Genomic DNA, 21,535 nt, shown 5'->3' with positions numbered 1-21,535 from the left:
GGAGGACGCTGTCAAGGAGTTCATGTAGAAAAAAAATGTGTGGAAATTGATGTGGTAACAATTGTACATTCTACTTGATGTGATTGAAATTGGGAATTATATCTATTAAATCCCAACTAATAATAATTTTAAAGATACAAACAACAACAAAACAATGGCAAAGTAAAAGAGAAACCTAAACTGAAGAGAAAGCAGAAAATATTAAAAACTGAAACAACTTTAAAATAGTTCAAAAGAGAAAAAAAGATAAAGTATTACATTTTAATCCAACTGTATCTTCTATGATCTACTTTACAATGCTCTCTTTCTGATAACAAGGCCGTTCACATCTCTGCTCTAAAGGCAAAGGGGATTTGTTTTCTGGATTGTACTGATAATTCAGACTTCTCTCCAGTTACAATTGGTACCATCAATTGATCTTCGTTAACTTCAATCTTTCTTAAAACCGATCTCCAAACAAAACAGTGGAACCCACAAAGTCAAAGCTTACAGAGGCCAAGGTGTTCATTCAGCATCGAAAATACCGAAGCATCTGAGACCCCAAATCAGATCAATGCTGATTCTATCATTATCTTACACGAGTTTCTGGACTTCAGTTATAGTTTCTGCATTTGCTGAGATTGGAAGTCTTCTCTCTTGGCTCATTTTTGAGGTCTTCTTTAAAATGCTTTATCTAAAAAAACTTTATGTGGAAGAGCATCTCCACAAACTTATTGTAAAACATCAATAGTTTAAGAAGATCTCTACTTGAGTTTTGTTAAACTTTTGCTTTTAGCTCTGACCTCAAAAATTTTCCTTGGCACAAAATGCACTTCCCCTACACCTCCATTTTAAAGGCAATAATAATGAGACTCTTGCAAGTATACTAATAAGAATTTTTGTCTACAGCCATCCATTAATCACAGTGACATTTTAAGATACATTCTGTGTAGAACACATACCTGAACTGAATCTCCAATAGTCCGTCATTCCTTCTCTGTTGACCTTGTACTTATATGTAAATGAATTTAGTCACGACTTGTTGTTGGGTGCCATAAGGTCAGGTCTAACCAAGAGCAACCCTGTATGCACAACAGAATGCAACAATGCAATCCTCAGAATTGTTCATATCCTTCAGCACATCGTTGCAGCCACTGTGCCCAACCTTCTTGTTGAGGGACTTCCTCTTTTTCTTTACCCTTGCACCTTATCAAGCACGGTGTCCTTCACCAAGGACGGGGCTCCCTTGACACAATTTGTGCAAAGTACTTGAGATTAAGTCTAACCATCCTTGTCTCTAAGGAACACTCTGGCCAGACTTCTTCCAAGGCAAATTTCTTTGTACATTTGGCAGTCCATTCTTCTGTCAATATTCTTCGCTACACCACAGTTCAAATGCATCACTTCCTGTATTTTCCTTTTTCAATGTTCAACGTTCACATGCATATGAGGCAATTGAAAGTACCATGGTTCAGGTCAGGCATGACCTAGCCTTCAAGTAACATCTTTGCTTTTCAATACTGTAAAGTGATTTGTGCAGTAGATTCACGCAATGCAATGATCTCTTGACTGAATTGATGAGCATGGATTGGGATCCAACCAAGACAAAAATCCTTGACATCTTGAATATTTTATCCTTGTACCATGATGTTAAATAATGGTCTGAATGTGTAGATTGGGGTCTTCTTTACATTGAGCTATAATCCATACTATAGGCTGCAATCTTTGGTATTCTTCAGCAAGTATTTCAAGTCTTCATCACTTTCAGCAAGCCGGCTTGTGTTATCTGCATATTGCAGGTTTTCAATAAGCCCTCCTCCAATCCTCAATACTTCTTTCTTCTATATACTATCCAGTTTATCTGATTAGTTGCTGAGCATACAGATAGAATTAGTATGGTGAGAGGATACAACCCTACCCTACATATTTTCTGATATTAAGTCACTCAGTATTCTCTTGTCCTGTGTATACAGCTGCTTCTTGATCCATGTACAAGTTATTCATGAGAACCATGAAGTGTTTGAGAATTCCCATTTTTCTCAAGGATAGGAATATAGTTTGTTATGATCCAACACAAATGCCTGGCACAGTCAAGATTCAACTGTTGTTGAGTAGATCACCTATACATAGAAGTGTGTATGCATAATAAATGGTGTTTGCAGTGAAAAAAGGCCAAATCATTGAATTTTTTAATATCACAGAATTATTACTCTTTATTATATAAAGAGTTATGAACTTAACTTCATACATTTTATCAGAATCATACCAATACCTCCCTCACTTGTCTTCTTGCTTCTGCTTTTGTTTCTCCATAATATATTTTTGATCAATCAGTCCAATGAATCTTGTAAAATGAGTCCATGCTACTACCCTTGCTTAAAAGTGTCAAGGATTGCTCATCTCCCAGAATAAAAACTAAAATCCTTGCTTTGATCCATTGGTCCCTACATACTTACCCATCGCCACCACATTTCCACTTGATGCTTTTTCTCTCACTATGGTAGCTTCCAGCCTTCAGCCCACACAGTGAATTGCCCTTTCTTTCTGTGTTTTTTTCTCCCTGAAATGAATTGTTAACTTTCTTTCCTTGGTTGTCTTAGAACTGACACATCAGTGGAACCCACCTAGATTGTCAATCTGACTCCTGACATGTTTCCTTCTGACTTTGTTTTTCTTCTTTTTAATCATTTTATTGGGGGCTCACACAACTCTTATCACAACACATACACACATACATTGTGTAAAACACATTTGTACATTCATTGCCATCATCATTCTCAAAATTTTTGCTCTCCACTTAAGTCCCTGGCATCAGCTCCTCATTTTCCCCCTTCCTCTCTGCACCCCCCATCTCTCATGAACCCTTGATAATTTATAAAGTATTATTTTGTCATATTTAACACTGTCTGATGTCTCCCGTCACCCACTTTTCTATTGCCCATCCCCCAGGGAGGATGTCATAAGTACATCCTTGTAATCAGTGCCCCCTTTCCACGCAACCCTCCCTCCACCCTCCTGGTATCGCTACTCCCACTCCTGGTCCTGAAGGGAATCATCCACCTTGGATTCCCTGTGTTTCCAGTTCCTATCTGTAGCAGTGTACATCCTCTGTTCTAGCCAGATTTGTAAGTTAGAATTGGGATCATGATAGTGGGGGAGGGAGGAAGGAAGTATTTAGGAACTAAAGGAAAGTTGTATGTGTCATCGTTGCAACACTGCACCCTGACTGGTTCGCTTCCTCCCCATGACCCTTCTGTAAGGCGATGTGCACTTGCCTACAGACGGGTCTTGGGTCCCCAATCTGCACTTCCCCTCATTCGCAATGATTTGATTTTTTTGTTCTTTGATACCTGATACCTGATCATCCCTTTGACACCTCCTGATCACACAGGCTACTGTGCTTCTTCCATGTGGGCTTTGTTGCTTCTCAGCTAGATGACCGCTTGTTTACCTTCAAGCCTTTAAGACCACAGAAACTGTATCTGTTCATAGCTTGGCACCATCAGCTTTCTTCACCACATTTGCTTATGCACCCGCTTTGTCTTTAGCGATCCTGTCAGGAAGGTGAGCATTATGGAATGCCAGTTTAATAGAACAAAGTATTCTTGCATTGAAGGAGTACAAAAGTGGAGGCCGAATATCCATCTGCTACCTTAATACTAAACCTATACATATATGCACATATATCTATTTTCCCATCCTCATATTTAAATATATTTATGTATGTACATGCCTTTATTTAGACCTCTATAAATCCCCTTTGCCTCCTAGCTCTTTCCTTTATTTCCTTTTACTTTGCTCTTGTCCCACTATCATGCTCAGCCTTCATTTGGGTTCATTAATTCTTAGCTAGATTATCCTTGGTCATGCCCTACCAGGCCTAATCTACCCTCCTCACCACTGATTTGAATTACTTGTTCCCTTGTCCCTGAGTTTGATAACACAGCTTCCTTTCCTCCTGTTGTTTTCTCCTCCAGATTGTTCATCCAGCCTATTTTATTTAGGCAGACCTGTGAGATAATAACATGCACAAAAACAAGACAGAGCAAAACAAAGCAACAAAAGAAATCAAATCAAAACAAAACAATAACAAAAAGCCAATGACAAAACAAAAAACAACAACAAAAAGCTTGTAGTTAGTTCAAGGACTGTTTGTTGGCCTTTAGGAGTGTTATCCGGTCTAGTCTGATGGGGTGCCAAGCCTTGGCCCCAAAGTCTGTTTTTGGTATTCTCTGGGGACTTTGTTGCTCTGTTCCCCTTGCTGTTCCATTGCATGCCCTTGGTGTTTTGCCTCCGTGTGATAGGATCAGATCGGGCAGAATTCCCACACTGTGTCTCCAGTGTTGTTCCCCACAGGGCTGTGGGTCAGTAAGGAATGCCATGTCTCATAGTGGGGCTGCCCATATCATCTACTCTGTGAACTGGCTGCTCTGAGCAGGAATATCGTCATCAAGGCTTGGTGGGCCAGGATGTGCTCCACAATCTCCACCCCCTCCCCACCCTCTCTCCTTTATTTGCTCCCGTGTGCTCTGATCAGACATTTCCCTCACCCTGAGCTGCAGTGTCAGCACTGTCCTCTGGAATAAACTCTTCTGTGGAGACAGGTGCCACGTGGTGGGGATTGGAGCCGGCCCCTCAGACCTCTTCACTGGTTCCCTACTCCATGCCGGCATGTTGCATTCACATCTTGGATCCCTGGATGGAAGTTTGGTCCCTCTTTCCTGTGGAGATATAAACAGTACCCTCCCCTTGGGTGGGTTAGTGCCCTCTGCCTCCTCTACCCATTTCTTTTCATTTTTCCCCCTTTTCCTCCCTCTATTTAAGTTGACTACCATATGTATCCCTGGATTTGGTCTGGCCCCTGCCATACTACCTGGACCTCACCCCAGGAACCGACTTTGTTTTTCTATACCACTCATTGCTATTAACAAAGGTAATAATTTAATGATTTTCTTATTTTTAACTTTTTTTCCTAACCCTCTAGTGTTTGGGGTGGGGGAACTTTCCCCTTGTCTATACTTTTACCATTTGTTATGATTGTTATATGCAGATAATGGCTGTGTTTAAGTTAGGCTCCACTTTCCGCTTAAACCAAATACTTATAGAAACTATTTATCAACAGGTTCCATGCCACCATCTTGCTGTGCTAAAAGTCACGGTCACCCCAGGCCTATATAACGAAGACCTAGTAGTCGCTATGAGTCAGAATTGTCTCAATGGTACCTAACACACATAGGATAAAGTAAAAACAACAAAACAAAAAGTACACCTATATTTTAGTAATTCCAAGAATTTAAACAGTATTTTATAATAATTTTCCTATTAAATGTTTAAAATAAGCTTTGAGATATAATATGGAATTTTTATCCATATTTTCATATCTGGGCATTACGTTTCAGAGATATTAAATGTAAGTATTAGATGCTATAACCAATTCATGGGGGTTGGTTAGCAGATCCAGAATGAGGAATTAACCAAATTTTGCTTCTTTTACATTTTATTTCCTTTAAAAATTTTTAATTCCTATTTTGTGATGCAAGAAGCTTGGGTCTTTCTCTTCCACCTCTCTCTCAAGAAAAAATTAGCACATTTCTGAAAAAGCAATGCATGTGAATCCAGAGTTAGTAATATATTTAGTTCATACTGTTAAAGCCATTTTCAATAGCAACAAAATTTAATATGTTTTATGTATATCCTAAAGTCTGGGCAATGTCAAACAGTTTCATTAAAAATAATCAAAATGTGGAATAAAATAATTACAGGAAATACAATGTATTTCTTAAAATAGTGGATGGATAATTAGTGCTTATTTTCTGCAAAGTATAAATTGATTCGACCTTAACTTTATATTATTATTTGTGGGGTATATATAAGATGTTAAAAAAATTAGAACACTGCGGCTTAGGGTATAAAGCATTATTAGAACAGAAGTGTACTGCCTAGGAACTAGAGATTGGAAAGGTGGCTCCTGATGGGACCATGGAGAAATGGATGAAATTTGAATATGCATTTAGGACTTTTTTCTTCTCAACTGCAATCAGTCAATGTTGAGTCACGGTGACCCCACAGGACAGAATGAAGTGCTTCTGTGGATTTGTGAGCCTGCAGGTGCTCATGTTGCTGGGGTCAAGCCTGGGCACAGTGTGAGGATGGCACAGGCTGGGGCAGTGTTGCCATGGGAATGCTCGGTGCGCTGACTGATGTGATGGTCGGAGAAAGTCTCATCTCCTGTGTAACAACTGTGATCTTGAACTGCTGGCTTGCAGTGAGCAGCATAGGAATGCATAATCAATTTGCAGCATCCTGTTTTGAATCTCACAGGCAGATAAAATTATGATTAATTGCTGACAGCTTTAATGCTTGATCTAAACTAATCTATAAATTGTCTTTATCTGACAGTGTGTTATAGTTTTTATGGGAGTATAATATAGACCTATTTTACAGTTATCAATAGTTTCACTTTATTTTTCTGTTACAAAAGGTTTATTAAACTATTTTGGATTTTAGTTAATTCAACATGTCTTGGTTCAACTCTGAAAACCATCATCTTTAGTGTTTCTATATAAAAATGTTTTCTATGTGGTTTTTGTCAGATTATTATATGTTTGGCTTTACTATAAAAAGTGTTACATGAGATAAAATATGTGAGTTATAAATAATAAAAAATGAACAGATATCTTGGCAGGGCACCATATTTTGTCATATTACATTACTGTTAAAATAGGGTGTTTTTTCTTAGGAAAACTGGACTACTAGAAATGAATCAGCAAGAGTGCGATGAATGAGAACGTTGACATTTTGTGACAAATGTAACTAGTATTCCTGAGCGACTTATGGAGTCATTGCTAAACGAGAGCTCTTGTGTGTACTGCAAACTTTCACTAACAACAGTAAAAATCTCATTTTTAAAATTAGTCACACCAACTCCTCATTACCTTGGAAATGTGGCTTTCCCAGCTCCTCCAAGCAATGGCTCGACATGTGATCTTGTGGAGGAGCTGGTATTCACGTATTCTCACAATGCCCCAAGGAAAGTTGCCCTTGTGAAAGTGCTGTATCATCTGAGTCTGGCGCACAAGGCCTTTGTGTGGACAGAGTGGCTAAAGCAGACCAGCCCTTAGAAGCAGTCTCCCCACCTTCTGGAGTCTGGAGCTGAGTCACGCACTTGAAGTAAACCATGAGCAAGGGATAAACTAATTGTTTTTTAGGCCATTGGCATTTGGAGTAGTTTGTCACACAGTAATAGCTAATCAATAGTTGTAATTATTTATATGAGAGAAATTAACTACAGTATTTATTCTTTTATCATCTATTTTTATACTTAGCACTTAGAGATAATGACTCAATCTGAACATGGTGAATCACCTAGTGCTTCTAAAGATGATCTTATGTCGTAGATATGCATCTCTGTACATATGAAAATATACACATAGATATTTGACATACACATGATTTTTACTCTGTTAAAATATACCACAATGTCTGTGGTTACCTGGATTGTATTTTTCCCTCAACGCAGTGTTATTATAGTTTAGCTATATGGTTATGGTGGTTTATAAGTTGTAGTTAATTAACTTTAACTGCCCTGTAATCTTCATTGAATGACTTAAAAATATTTCATTTATCCATGCTAATGTTGATTTCGGCTAAATGTTTCCAACTCCGTCTCATACATGCAATGCTGCAAGGAAGATAGGCTTTGTCTTTAGAGTACGTATACAAATATTTCTCGGAAACACCAGTTCACAAATTTGGAGCCTCAGGAAGCTTTTTAAAACTTAAAAATGAGTTAATTGATTTTATTTCTAGGGAGTGATACTATTTATTTATATGTTAAAAACTAAAAAAGTGTAGATATGTTTATCCATACATTTGTTGTTTAGGTGCCATCTAGTCAGTTCAGACACTTGGTTCTTAATCTGAGCCTATTGTGCAGCCGCCGGCCGTGTTGATGTTGATCCCTCTTACTGGGGGGTCTTCCTTTATTCTGCCCTTGGACTTCACCAAGCAGGGTGTTATTCACCAGGGACTCACCTCTTCTGGTAACATATGCAAAACACATGACAAAAGTCTGCCCATGTGTTCCTCTAGGGAACATTCTGGATGTCCTCCTTCCAACACAGGTTTGTTTCTTCTTTCTTCAGTCCATCGTCCTTTCAGCATCCTTCTCCATCACAGGAATTCAAACCTGTCACCACTTCTCCATGCTCCCTTCTTCATTGTCCATCTTTACAAACACGCGAGGTAATTGAGAACCCCATGGCTTGGGTCAGGTGCACCGCAGTCCTGAAAGTAACCTGCTTGCTTTTCGGCACTTTAAAGAGAACTTGTGAGGCAGATTTACCCAATGCAAAGTGTCGTTTGATCTCTTGACTGCTGCTTCTACGCACATTGATTGTGGATCCCAGGAAAATGAAATACTTGACAGCGTCTCTCCTTGCTCCATTTACCATAATGTCACTCAGTGGCCCAGGTGTGAGGATTTGGGTTTTCTTTGCATGGGGTTGTCATCCATACTGAAGGCTGCAGTCCTTGATCTTCCTCAGCGAGTACTTCAAGTCCTCCTCACTTCCAGCAAGCAAGGTTTTGTGAATAAGCCTTTGCAATAAGCCTTTCTCCAAATCTGATGCCACATTCTACTTCATGTCAGGCAGCTTTTCTGATTATTTGCTCACAATATATGCTAGGAACACTTAAATAATGAACTGTTGTGGAAGTTGCACACAGCAGTATTTCCCATCGTGTTGAATTGTTAAACATTCCAAGTAAGTAACCAATTGTCCATAGTAGATATAAATAGGAATAATATTTTATAGAATACTTAAATAAATATAATATCTATGCATTTAGGTATGTCAGTAAAAGTAAAAATTGCACAGAAAAATTAAAGGAGTCAGTCATAACAATCTTCAACAAAAGTTTTTTTGTGTGTGTGGTCTTTTAAATAGTGGAAGCAAGTTGGCTACTGCGAGTGGAGACACTACAGTTAAATTATGGAACCTGTTTAAAGGCGACTGCATTTTGACCTTAGAAGGGCACAACCATGCCGTGTGGTCCTGCACTTGGCACTCCTGTGGCGATTTTGTGGCTTCCTCCTCCCTGGACACAACAAGTAAAATCTGGGATATTAACAGGTAAGAGTAATTTTGACATTACTGAATTTCTGTTTGGAAAGACACCTTGGATTACATCTCTTTCCTCCCTTAATACCACAACTAGTAACCACTATAACAAACAAAAACCAAACCCTGTTAGTCGAGATTATAGGGAGTTACTTAAAGGGTCTCTGAAAAATCTATTACTAATTCTGTATTTATGTTTCTATAGTAATTTCCTTCGAAATGGAGGTGTCAAGGTAAAGTCTGTCTAATAAGATTAGAATGGCATCATTGGAAAATTATTTTAAGCATATGGAAACAGATACGTTGAATAGTGAAGGTTGTGGTTCTCCTTTATTCAGTCATGCCCGCGCCTCATGCTGTGGAACTAACTTTCTAATCCACCTGAAAATGATGAAAATGACTGTGTGCTTTGTGCTTCGTTTGGGTACATTATGCCCCCCCCCCAATTAACTATTTCGGGGAAATCCACAAATTATGAGAATAAATGCAGAGTTTCTATACAAATATCTTATAGAGGTAGCAATACCAAACAGATTCATTTTGCTTGCACTGTCCTAATTTGCATAGTGTCTAAGCATTGCTGGAGTGCCGCATCCTGCTATGTGTGCAAATAGGATGCACCGAGGTAAAGGTCACTGCTACACAATATCCCGGGTGCTTCCTTGCAGGGGCTGTTCATAATCAGTCAGACTGGCCATTTTAATCACTGAGGCCCTGCCCCGTTCCTAAATACAAATGATCAAGATTCCTGAAAACTTAAACAAACAGTGGTTAGAGAGCCACTGTGATTTATCTTGTAAGAGAAAGACTCGCTTTTAGGGTGGACAAATGTAAAAGTGACTCCCTAGCAAACTATTTCCATTCTCTTCTGGAATCGTGAGTAACATATTTAAACTAGAAGGGAGAAAAAAAGGTGTTAGTGGAAAGTTAATCGTTTTATTTTCTGGTTATAAATATGAAAGCCTTTGCTTAAATCCTAAACATAATTTGATTATCTCCTGAGGCCATGTGGCACTTTATGAAAGTACTGTCTCTCACCTCTCAAATCACCCTTCTATACCGTGTCTTTGTGATCCGGAACTGGGGTTCTGGGGCTCTGCGAAAACTCCTCGTTTCTGCTTTGCTAACTGACTGACTGTTGAGTTCTCCTGGTAGACGTATCTCGCAGGAAACTGCAAAAGTAGCGCTGTGAAAAGAAAGGGCATGTTTTCCCTTTTCTGCTTATGATGAGGGCTGATAGTTCTGGTGAGGATGCCCATGGACATTGTAGGATAGCTGCCTCTCATCACAGCCATTGAACTTTATTGTTAGTTAAAGAAATGGTGTGGGGCCCTGGGGGACCCCTCAAGGACCTGACAGAAGGGAGAAGGACAATCCACATCTCCTTAGGATTCACCAGAGTGACTACTATGGGGCAGAGGTCAGACATGCCTCTCTCCTTCCTTCCTCCATTATGACACCAACCATCCCTCCCATGACAGTATTTCTCTGCTAGCTGTTGTAATCCTTTGAAATATCCATAGGCAACTCCCAATATTCATGATTATGGGGCTTTAGTAGGGAAGCCTTTGGGGACTTATTAGGGGAATTTATAGGTTACCGCAAGCCAAGATCAGAAAACATTACGGACATAGTCCTTCTGTCTGCAGCAGTGTCTGTTCTCAGCCATGCCAGCTGGGGCATCTCTCTCTGATCCTCAGCGTCTCAGTCATGCTGCATTGTGGCCTCGGCCTTGTTGGGCAAGTGTTACAAAGCTCTCATAAAGCTCAGAATGGCCTCTGGGCAAGACAGCCTGCCACCTAAAGACACCCTTCTTTACTTCTGTGGGCTGGGAAGGAAGACCAATGCTCTGTCCATGAGCTTAGTGCAGTGCTCAGCCTCTGGAGGGCCTCTGCCCCTTCTGGCAGGGATTTTACCTATGCTGACTGGAGGAGCTTCTCTTCTGATGGGCATGGAATTCCTGTTCGGCTTTTGAGATAGCACATTTCTATACCCAGCAGAATGGACAAGCTGCTCACAGAGTCACACAGATTGTGGATAGAAGAGCCATGGCAGACACAGACTCACCATGCATTCATCAGAGAAACTAGTCCCTGCTTGTAGGCACCCCCTTCTCAGTGGTCTGGATGCTACAAGCTCTCTATTCTCCCTCTCCAATATGAATCCAGCAGGACCACCTTCTCAGACAAGTGAAGTTCCCTTCTGCAGTCCTCCAGTTAAGGTCTTTGGAAGTGGTAGCTGCTTCCTGTAGGGACTTTTGTTCATGATACCTTAATGTTCTCCTTATCATTGATAGTTGTAAGTAACAACTTTACATTTGGCTAGACCTTGATAAATATATGAAATTAATCCATACATAGTTTAAGTTGCCTGAGCTAAAATATATGACTAAGTAAAGCTTGGTATATTTCAAATGAGGAAATATATCTCACAGCAAAATTTTTACAACAATTTCTACCTAAAATAGACATAATTTAAAATATTTTTTAATTCTCAGATACACTCATAGAACATTTTGTTGCCAGAAATAATTGAGCATATAGTTTTTAATTTGATATTCTTTTATACCACGTGACCAAATATAAGTACTATAATCTGTTATCCAATTTTAATACTAATACCTTGTTTCATTTTGCACGACCTTTGGTTCTTATGAGAATTCTAACAACAGAATAATGGTCCCATCTAAAATTGATCTTCAAATGTTTTGAAGATCAATGATGAAAAACTGATTTCAAATAGATTCAGCTGAACCTGAATTTTTCCAGATACTTGTAGTTAATGATTTCCCCCGTGACTGTTATTTTCAGTTACTGTCTTCCCACTGATGCCCAGTAGATGACAAAGCAGATCAAAATCTTTCTTGATCAATGCCCACATCCTTTGATTCAGAAATATCATCAATGCCAAAATCAAAAGCTCATCTTCATCCTCAAGGTCAGAAGAATCATACCAATTTTAAAGCTGAGGTGATGCACAAATACTAGCAAATATCAACTAAAATATTGATGGTTTCCATTGCAGAGTCATAAACAAAACACTCGGGTCTAATATCTGATTAGCCACTGATCAATCTTTTTTAGATACATCTAAACTAGTATCTTACTTTAAAATTTCATATGCTTTTGGATTGGCAAAGTCACTTAAAGTGACTCAGTCATTTTCCATAGTGAGGTGTAGGTTGGTGAGCTGTGGTATGCTGAGTCAAATATTCTTTTTCCTGATATGACATACGTTCTAATAGAATAATTTATTTGATTAGCTTTTACTTTTTAACAGATTAGGTAAATCTTATCTTCCTTTACTGGGTCTCCTTCCCTGGGTGACCCCTTGTTGGCGTTGGCTTTCCTTGGGTGGGGGGAACTGTAGCCTGCAACTGTTTCTGAATTGCATGTTATCTGGCACAGCCATCTAATTAGCTCCTCAGCAGAAAGTTGGTTCAGTGAGAAATGTAATTAATGTTAAAAAAATTCAACTCCAAAACAAAGAATCACATTTAATAAGTGTGACTAAAAATCTCAAGCTTGCTTTGAATAATTACCAATAGGATTTTCAAGGTGTTTTAAAGGGAGATATATATATTCATAAGGAATATATATAGTAAATGAATAAATAGATAAGTCAGTGATTATTGATGTATACTATTAATTTTATACTTTACAATATATTATTTGAAGATCAGTTCTAAAACTTACATATAGCCTGGAACACACACTCACACTCACCCTGAAGCCTGAGCAGGGTGTTTGACACACGGGAGGTGCATCAACCAACAAAGTTCTCTTTGGGCCTGGATCAACCAGCAAAGTTCTGGATCAACCAACTGGATCAACCAGCAAAGTTCTCTTCTGGGCCTCTGTTCCCACGCCAGAGAAAGTAGAGTGATAATTGGTCCTTGATGAGACTACTTGTTTTTCCGATTCTCAAATTTTCCATCATTGACAGGTTACAGTCTTATTACTTTTGTATCGATGTTAGTAGAAAATACCTGTTTTCCTCCGATGACAGATCTCCACCTTACATAGTGACTGCTTTCACAATTTATCAGAAATAAGTTAAACTGTGCTGTTTTAGCCAACATAAATCTATAAAGTGTTTGAAATAGGTTTGAAAAATGAGAAGATGTCTAAGTCAGCTGAAAAAGTGATTTGTGTTTCTTGAGGGGCATTTGTGCATAAAATTAGTCAATAAATATTCATGAAAAGACGAAACGCTATGGGACTGTGGCAAAGAAGATGCTGAGACTCCACTACTACTCACAATGTGGTTCCATATAAAACCTTGTAGCAACTTTGAAGCAAAGACTATGCAATGCCTCTGCACTTTATAATATCAGATTAAGTATTTTGGTTAACTCCTGACTAATATTCTCTAAAGGCTTTTGGATGAGCAGTTAGTCTACGCCGTCACTGTGATATTAAAAGGCAGACCTTAGGCCTGGTTAGCTGGGCCCAGGAATTGGGAAGAACCAAAATGTTGCCAATAATGGGTTTGCCAGGCACTTTTTAACCATGCATTATGCAGACAGTGATGGAGTAGTTTGTAACCCATGATGGGAAGAATCCTGGACAACCGCAGAAGACAGCAGCCTCTGGACCTGAGACAGTAAGAAATAAAATTGTTTTCATTAGCGCCAAATGTATAATTTTAGATGTCCTCAAGTTGAGAGAGAAATATAAAGCATGCTTTTAAACTATGTTTAGAAAAGTCCTCTTCGTTTACTGCCAAATTAAATTGATGGGAGGCCAACCTACGAAAGACCTACTAAGTTTTTGAAAGAATTATATTGAAATGGAGACATGTCTATAGCCTTAATCAATTCCTAGCTCTTCAAACTGCAAGATAATCTCCAGGACTTAAAAATTGCATCCAACTGAAGCATGCTGGGAATATTGTACAGTTGCCAAAGAAGACGTCGACACATTCATTGCCCACTTCAAAAGGGGCCATAGAGCAGAGTCAACCAAGAGCACACCATGGAAAACCGCATAGCCGCAAGAGCAACAAGCAACCGCACTGTTGCCAAAGAGGGTCCCTGGTTCAACCAAGGTCATTTCTTCGGGGTCATGGCAAAGTTCCTTGTGTTTCTCATCTTGGATTCCATCATCTTTTACTATTTACTCTCATGTTTCCTGTTTTTTTCTTCTTCCCTATTTTATGTATTGGAGTTAATATGAAGATTAGTCAAAAGGCATTGCCACAGAATTATATAAACCTTTATTTAGCAAAAATTCAAAAATAAGAAGCTATTATGTCTTGACATATTCTCTAACTAAGAGGAGACACTTCTGAAAGTGATGTTTCCATCTTTTTAATCCATTCCCAAATAATTCTGTGCTTTTCAAGTTACACCAGCTCATAATCGCTGTTTGGGCCTCTGCGGGGGGCTCAAATCATGCTTATTTTCAATGTTCATTGAGTTTGGGGAACAAAAAGAAGTCTGGAGGGGCAAATTCAGGGAAGGGAGTACAGCTTCCCAATGAAGTTCTCCTGAAAAGGCCCCTGATCTACAAAACACATGTGAGGTCCATGCTGCCAGTGAGCATGACAAGGCCATTTTCCTGATGGGTGACAGGTAGTCAGTGAACACACTATGTACAAATGAGAGGTAAACAAACACATTTGGTGGCCAGAGAGCAATGTATGACACAACTCCTAGTTGATTATGAGAATCTATTCTCTTTTATTCCATATTAGTAGTGAGAGGATTGTCTAATAATATTTCTGAGCTCTCTAGTTGGGTGTAGCCATGCCCCTAAGCTCTCTGCAGTGCACTAACAGTTGAAGCCATGTGTGCCATGCCCATATCCTGCTCCCTTGTAATAGAATGAGATATCAATGCCAGTGTCTGAAGTTGTCTTAAAATCCAATTATTGAAAAGCCAGGGTGGACGGCTGCCTTGTTTGAATTAAAGCCACCTTTCCCCCAACTTCAAATAACCTGCACCAATCTCTAGAATCTTGGCCAATAAGAAAAAAAAATTAATGTTGCTCAATACATTCTATTTTGGTCTATTTTTACAGCATTTTAATTGGCCTTATCTAATATAGGCACCTTTTGAATATTTTTAGGTGATAACTTTTCTCTTCATGAAAAATGAATAAGACAGTTGAGTTTTGTAATCTCAAAATTATTTAGATGGAATAGTAATAGAAATGCTATACTGCTAATAAATGACTATTCAAGCACATCTAATTGTTTTTTTTGCCTTTGATTTTCAATCTTTTCAAATTTAATGTTTGCCACAATACTTCTGGTGCTTAAGAAGTCTACTACTGAAGTCTAACTAGTGAGGAACAGTAAACTTAAACAGTTGTTTTATATGAAGGTTAATGCCTCTAATGCTAGATGTAAATTTCCTGACGACATGCAACCATGACATATGAATCTCTCCACAACCGAGTGCTGCCTCAGTGCAACACAGTACAATTGTAATATCTCAAAATAGTGGTAGATTTAATATTCGAGAGTCAGCTTTGCTGATTTTAGTAAAACTGAGGAAATGCCAAATACATCTTTCATGTTGTTGTTCTCACAATGCTATTTTCACATACCGTGATGTATTTATTTGCAGATTTAATAAATACACATTGACCACTTACTCTGTTACATGCACTGCTATAGTCACTAAGCCCTCAAAAAAGTCACTGCCCCTGAGTTGGTTCCAGGACCGGCAGTCTGGGTTTGTCTGCTGTGATCCTAGAAGCTTTGCAGCCGATACTTCAAATACAGGAAAGTGGACGCATAGTGAAGGGGTTTCAGCCTCCAGACTAAGACACGTTAAAAAGGACTAAAAACCTACTTATGGAAAAAATGTCCAGTGAAAACCTTATGAATATCAGCAAAACCTTTTCTGATGTAACGCCAAAAGATGGCTTTTGGGTCAGAAGCACTCAAAATCGTTTAGGAAAGGGCTGCCTCCTCCAAGCACAGTCTATCCTAATAATTCAGTGGTTCGAGAAGAGCTTACAAAACCTTCACTTGCTAATGTGACATGACTTAACATGAGAAGAAACAGTGGTAAACACCCATTAATGAGGAAAATGTGGAATGTAGGATGTATGAAGCTATGAAATTTGAAACTTGTCAAAATAAAATGTAACACATAAAGATCGATATACTAGACACTGGTGAACTGAAGTGGACTGGTAGTGGCCATATGGAATTTGATAATCATAAGATGTATATTCCCAGAATGGCAAATCACTTTCATCAGCAAAAAGAACAATTGAGGATCTGTCCTCACATACAATGCTGTCGGTATTAAGATAATATCCATATGCCTACAAGGAAAGATAGCTAATATAACTATTTACTCAAATTTGTACAGCAAATACAAAGGCCAAAATTAAGAAATTGAAGACTTACAAACCTCTTCCGTCTGAAATTGATCAAATATGCAATCAAGTTGCGTTAATAATTTATTATGTTTGGTTGCAAAAGTTGAAAATGAATTGTAGGCTCTGTAGTTAGAAAATATAGCTTTAATTATTAAAAAAACTATGCCACAGATCATATGGGAAAATCCTGCAAGATCAATGACTTGTTCATGAAAATCACTGTGATAGGTTTAGTGTGCCAACCTGGTCTATAGGAACATGTGGCATTAATCAGGTTGCAATTTGATTGTAGGGCAAAGAGATCAATGACTCTGCAAGACCTGCCCCCCTCTCTCTTGCTCTCTGGTGATTGGAGCGTGCTGGAGTGTTCATTCTGCTGTGGTAGCTAAATTCTCTGCCTCAATCTGTGAGCTACACCACTAGGTTAGCCTGTGGATCATGTCGCTAGAGCTTGAGGCTCCTTTGAGACCTGGTTTGCCACACTGCTGGTTGAGGCTGGTGGATTCTGTCGCCTTGCATTGCTTGTGTTCGATATCATCCTATCTTTGCTAAGCTCCCAAGCTACTGACTGTTGCTGACCCACCTTGCTGCTTATTGCCTGTGAGCAGACTCTGCTTGCCTTGCCTCAAGGAGGACTCTGCTGTCTGCTTCCTTGACCCTGGACCTGGCAGCCCATGTGAGTTGAAGGACATCCAGTATATTAACTGTTCCACAGAACTTTCTGTTGCTGTGTGGACCTAATTAGCTGTTATATTCCTTCTCATTGTATAAACCTGTGTATATATGTATATATTATATATATATGTGTGTGTGTGTGTGTGTGTGTGTGTGTGTGTGTGTGTAATCATAAGTGCCCTGGTCTTATTTCTCTAGAGAACCCACCTAACACAAGAACTATGTTCAACATCCTAAAGAATGGCCGTGAACGTGGTCATTGCCAAATATAACAGACACGTATCAAACTAACTACATCTCAATGTTGTCAGAACAAGGCCAAAAGCCAATTGTGGAAGAGACCATCAATGACTCATATGTCAATTCAAGATAAAGTTAAAAAAATTAAAATAAGTCCCAAAAGCCAAAAGTATATAACCTTTAGTATATCCCCCCTAAATTTAGAGACCATATCAATAGTATATTTCAGGCACTGAACACTGATATTTGAAAAGCATATGAGTCTTGGGATGGCAACCAGAGTATCATGCGTGAGGGAAGTAAAAAGTCATTATAACAGGAAAAAAAGGAGAACCTAAATAGATGTCAGAAAAGACTCAGAAATTTGTTCTTGAATATAGAACAATTAATATGAATGGGACACTGGATGAAATAGAGCAGAACATTTAAAAGGGTGTTCAAGAAGACAAATTAAAACATTATAATGACACATGCAAAACTACAGAGTTATAGAACCAAACAGAAAGAACACACTGAGCATGTTCAAGCTCAGTGAACTAAGATAGAAATTCAAGTTTTGAATTATAACATTGAAGAATCTTATATGCAAATTAAGGAGCCATGGAGGTGTATGCGGTTGGGTGTTGAGCTGCTATTGCAAAGAGAGCCATTTAAGCTCATCAGCGACTCCACAGAAAAATGATGAAGCTGTCTAACCCCACAAAGATCTTCAGTTTCAAGAATTCAGAGGGGTAGCTCAACTCTGCCTTCTAGGGTGGTTGTAAGTCAGAACTGAATTGATGACAGGGAGATGGGGAACTGTAGGACACAGCAAGAAATTTCCAAAGAAGATGGAAGGATATATGGAGTAACCATGCACACACACAAAAAAAACACCATTGGTTGGCCTCAGTCATCTCTAGAGGCACAGATGATCAATAACCAATAGTGCAAAAGGAGGAAATGTAAGCTCTGCCGAAGGCATTTCTGAAAAAACAGAATTTTGATAAAGGATCTTGGAGTTAAGAGAATAATGAGGGAAACGTTTTAACAAGCAAATGTCCAGGCCAATATTTTTGGAAAAGAACTACCTGGAGGAAATCCACACCCAGGTCATTATAAATAAAAATTATCCACCAGATTGTAGAAATCATTTAGCAATATCATTAATGTCACAAAATAATAATATTTTGCCAAGGGAACATTAAAACAAAGTTGCAGCAGTGCATTAGTAAGAGCTGCCAGAAATTCAAGTCAGATTCAGAGGAGAACAGGGGACCAGGAATATCATGAGTACTAGCGGATTTATCTTGTCTGAAAATTGGAGAACACTAGAAAGACATTTACCTGTGTTTTATCGACTAAGCAAAAACATCTGACTATGACATAGTAGATCATAAAAAAATTATGAGAAACTTTGTGACGAATGGGATTCCAGAACACTTAACTGTTCTCATGTAGAACAAAGACAGACAAATAGAGTCATTCAAGTAGGAACAAGAGTTGTCATGGTTGCTGTTAGGTGTCATTGTGCCCAATGGAACAAAAGCCTGCCAGGTCCTTGTCCACCTTCACCATTGCTCTGTGCCTGAGCCCAGAGTTGCAACCACTGCGTCCCTTCATCTCCTTGAGGGCCTTCCCCTTGGCCTTTACCAAACATGGTGTCCTTCTCCAGGGACTGATCTCTTCTGACAGCATGACCAAAGTAGGTAAAACAATGGCTTGCCATCCTTGCCACTAAGGATCATGGTAGTCATATTTTTTTCTCAGACAGAGAGATTTGTCCTTTCAACAATCCATGGTACTTTCAATATTCTTCTCCAGCACCACAATTCAAATGCATCATTTCTTCTTCGTCTTTCTTTATTTATAAATCAGGAAAGGAATGTGTAAGTGATGTGTCTATCGACCATCTTTATTCAGTCTGTATGCTGAGCAAATACTTCCAGAATCTGGACTATATGAAGAAGGATGTATCATAAGGGTTGGGAGAAGATTCATTAATACCCTATAATAGGCATATGCCCCCAACTGACTTTTCTGAAAGTGAAGATGTCTTGAAGTACTTATTGATGAAGTCAAAGACTGCAGTACGGATTGCACTTTACCATAAAGCAAACAAAAGTCTTTACAACTGCACCCGTGCGCAACATGATCGCAGTCAGAAAATATCGAATGTTGTCAAGGAGTTCATCTTACTTGAGTGCACAACCAGTGCCCCTGTATGCAGCAGTCAGGATATCAAACACCATCAAAAGATCTCTTCAATGTGACAACCATCCAAGATGTTTCTTTGAGGACTAAGATGCACCTGGCCTAAACCATGGTAGTTTTCTATCTCCTCATGTGCTGTGACAGCTGGACAGTGGATAAGGAAGGCCACAGATTTGTTTTCTTTACATATAGTGCCAGTAAAGAATATCAACACGGATGGTTAGAAGAAAGAGCCAATTTCTTGTGACTGTATAGCCAGCGTTCTCCTTAGAAGCCTGGAAGGAGGGCCATCATTTCATGCATTTTGGAGAAAGACATCTTGCTTGGTAAAAATGGACAACAAGAAGAGCAATATCCTCAACCAGATAGACTGACATGGTGGTTGTTACGATGGGCTGAAACACAGCAATGAATTCAAGGATGTTGGAGGACCAGGCAGTGTTTTGCTCTGTTGGACTTACAGTCACCAGGCAATGGCTAACTCAATGGCATCGATCAAAAAGAACAACAGCAAAAATGTGTTAAAAATCACATTGCTCTCTCTTTCTCATTGAAGTCCAGTCTCTGATTCATAGTGGAGTACAATGAACATCCAGAGACTATAGGACAGAACAGAACTCCCATTGTGGGGCTCCCAGACTGTAAATCTTTGTGGGCAAAGAATGTGTCATTTCCCCCCCCACTGAGCAGCTGGTGACAAAATATTGACCTGGAAGTTAGCTACCAACTGATAGCCTACCATGCCACTTGGTCTCCTAAAAATGGCATTTACTACTCCGAGTTAAAATAATAAAAATACTCAACTAATAAATGCTAACTTCTTTATGATTCCTTTAACAAAGTTGTCCACAACAACTATGAAGTACATATTGTGTGATATTAATGTTTGAAAACATAATAAAGCAATAATCATCAAAACTCACAGGGTGGGTGATGGGTACATTAGGTACTGCAGAACCCTCCAGTCTGCCTTCTTATACTCATAAGGACAACTGGGGTGTCTGAAGAGGCTGCAAAGATGTTTAAAAATAATTATGTTACATTACAAGAATAGTAGCCTACACAAACTAGCCTCTTGTGATCACTTTGTCCTCTTTGGCTATGATAATACAGTATTATATCTTCTCTGATTTTTATTTATATTAAAAATAATCCACCCCCACTGAAAAACAGGCTTTGGGTAACACCTGAGTTTTATTAAACAAAGAAATGAGAAATGAAAAAAGAAAACATGCCATATTTCCCCCTGTCATCTCCCCATACGTGCGGTGCATACTTACTACGGATTGTTCAATGATACTTATTTTATAAATACAGTATATTCAATTTAAAGCCTCATATTTTCCTTTGCAAGTCATAGCATGATTCAAAACACCGAGAAGTTGGCTTTGTGCGCATGTGCGAAGAATGCCTGGAGCAACAGAGTCCGTGGCAGTAACCGTGATGGGAACTTTCTGTTATGTCCATACCTAGATCAATAAATAAGACAGATAGAAGTCATTGAGATTTTAAATCACAGTCCCAAAGACTCACATAGCACAGTATTTCATAGGAATGAGAGGTAAAATACACATGCAACTTGTGATAAATAAGGTATATTTTCTATTTGCCTTCTTATAAATCAGATTATATACATAGTTTTAAGTTGTGGCGTGCATTCTGTCTCACAGCAATACTATGGGCATGGTAGAAGAACCCCACAGCCTTTCCATGCCTGAACACTTTATGGAAACAAGCTGCCACTTGGTGAATGCAAACTGCTGGCATTTTATTTAGTAGCAATTATTTAACCACTGCATTATCAGGGATCTCTAGAACTTATGTACACTTGTCACAATTTAGGTAAGTGTTGATGACATTAAGGAATATTATCATAAGATTAAGTATAATATACATTTTACAATAATGTGATTATTTTCCAAAATATCCCTGCAATTGCTTCAAGCCCATCTCTGATGGGAGCAGACAATCTCCCCTTTCTCCCAA

General features: G+C 38.8%; 1 protein-coding gene across 1 annotated transcript in view; it reads left to right on the top strand.

Annotated features, from left to right (window-relative positions):
* Positions 1 to 21,535, top strand: part of SPAG16 (sperm associated antigen 16) — a 1,005,436-nt gene that overhangs the window by 507,128 nt on the left and 476,773 nt on the right. Inside the window, exon 12 of the mRNA XM_075529250.1 lies at positions 8,928 to 9,113. Within this exon, the coding sequence (XP_075385365.1) occupies positions 8,928 to 9,113 (186 nt within the window). The remainder of the gene's footprint in view (positions 1 to 8,927; positions 9,114 to 21,535) is intronic.

The sequence above is a fragment of the Tenrec ecaudatus genome, chromosome 13, assembly GCF_050624435.1.
Source record: "Tenrec ecaudatus isolate mTenEca1 chromosome 13, mTenEca1.hap1, whole genome shotgun sequence".
NCBI lineage: Eukaryota > Metazoa > Chordata > Mammalia > Afrosoricida > Tenrecidae > Tenrec > Tenrec ecaudatus.
This window is presented reverse-complemented; position numbering and strand designations above follow the sequence as displayed.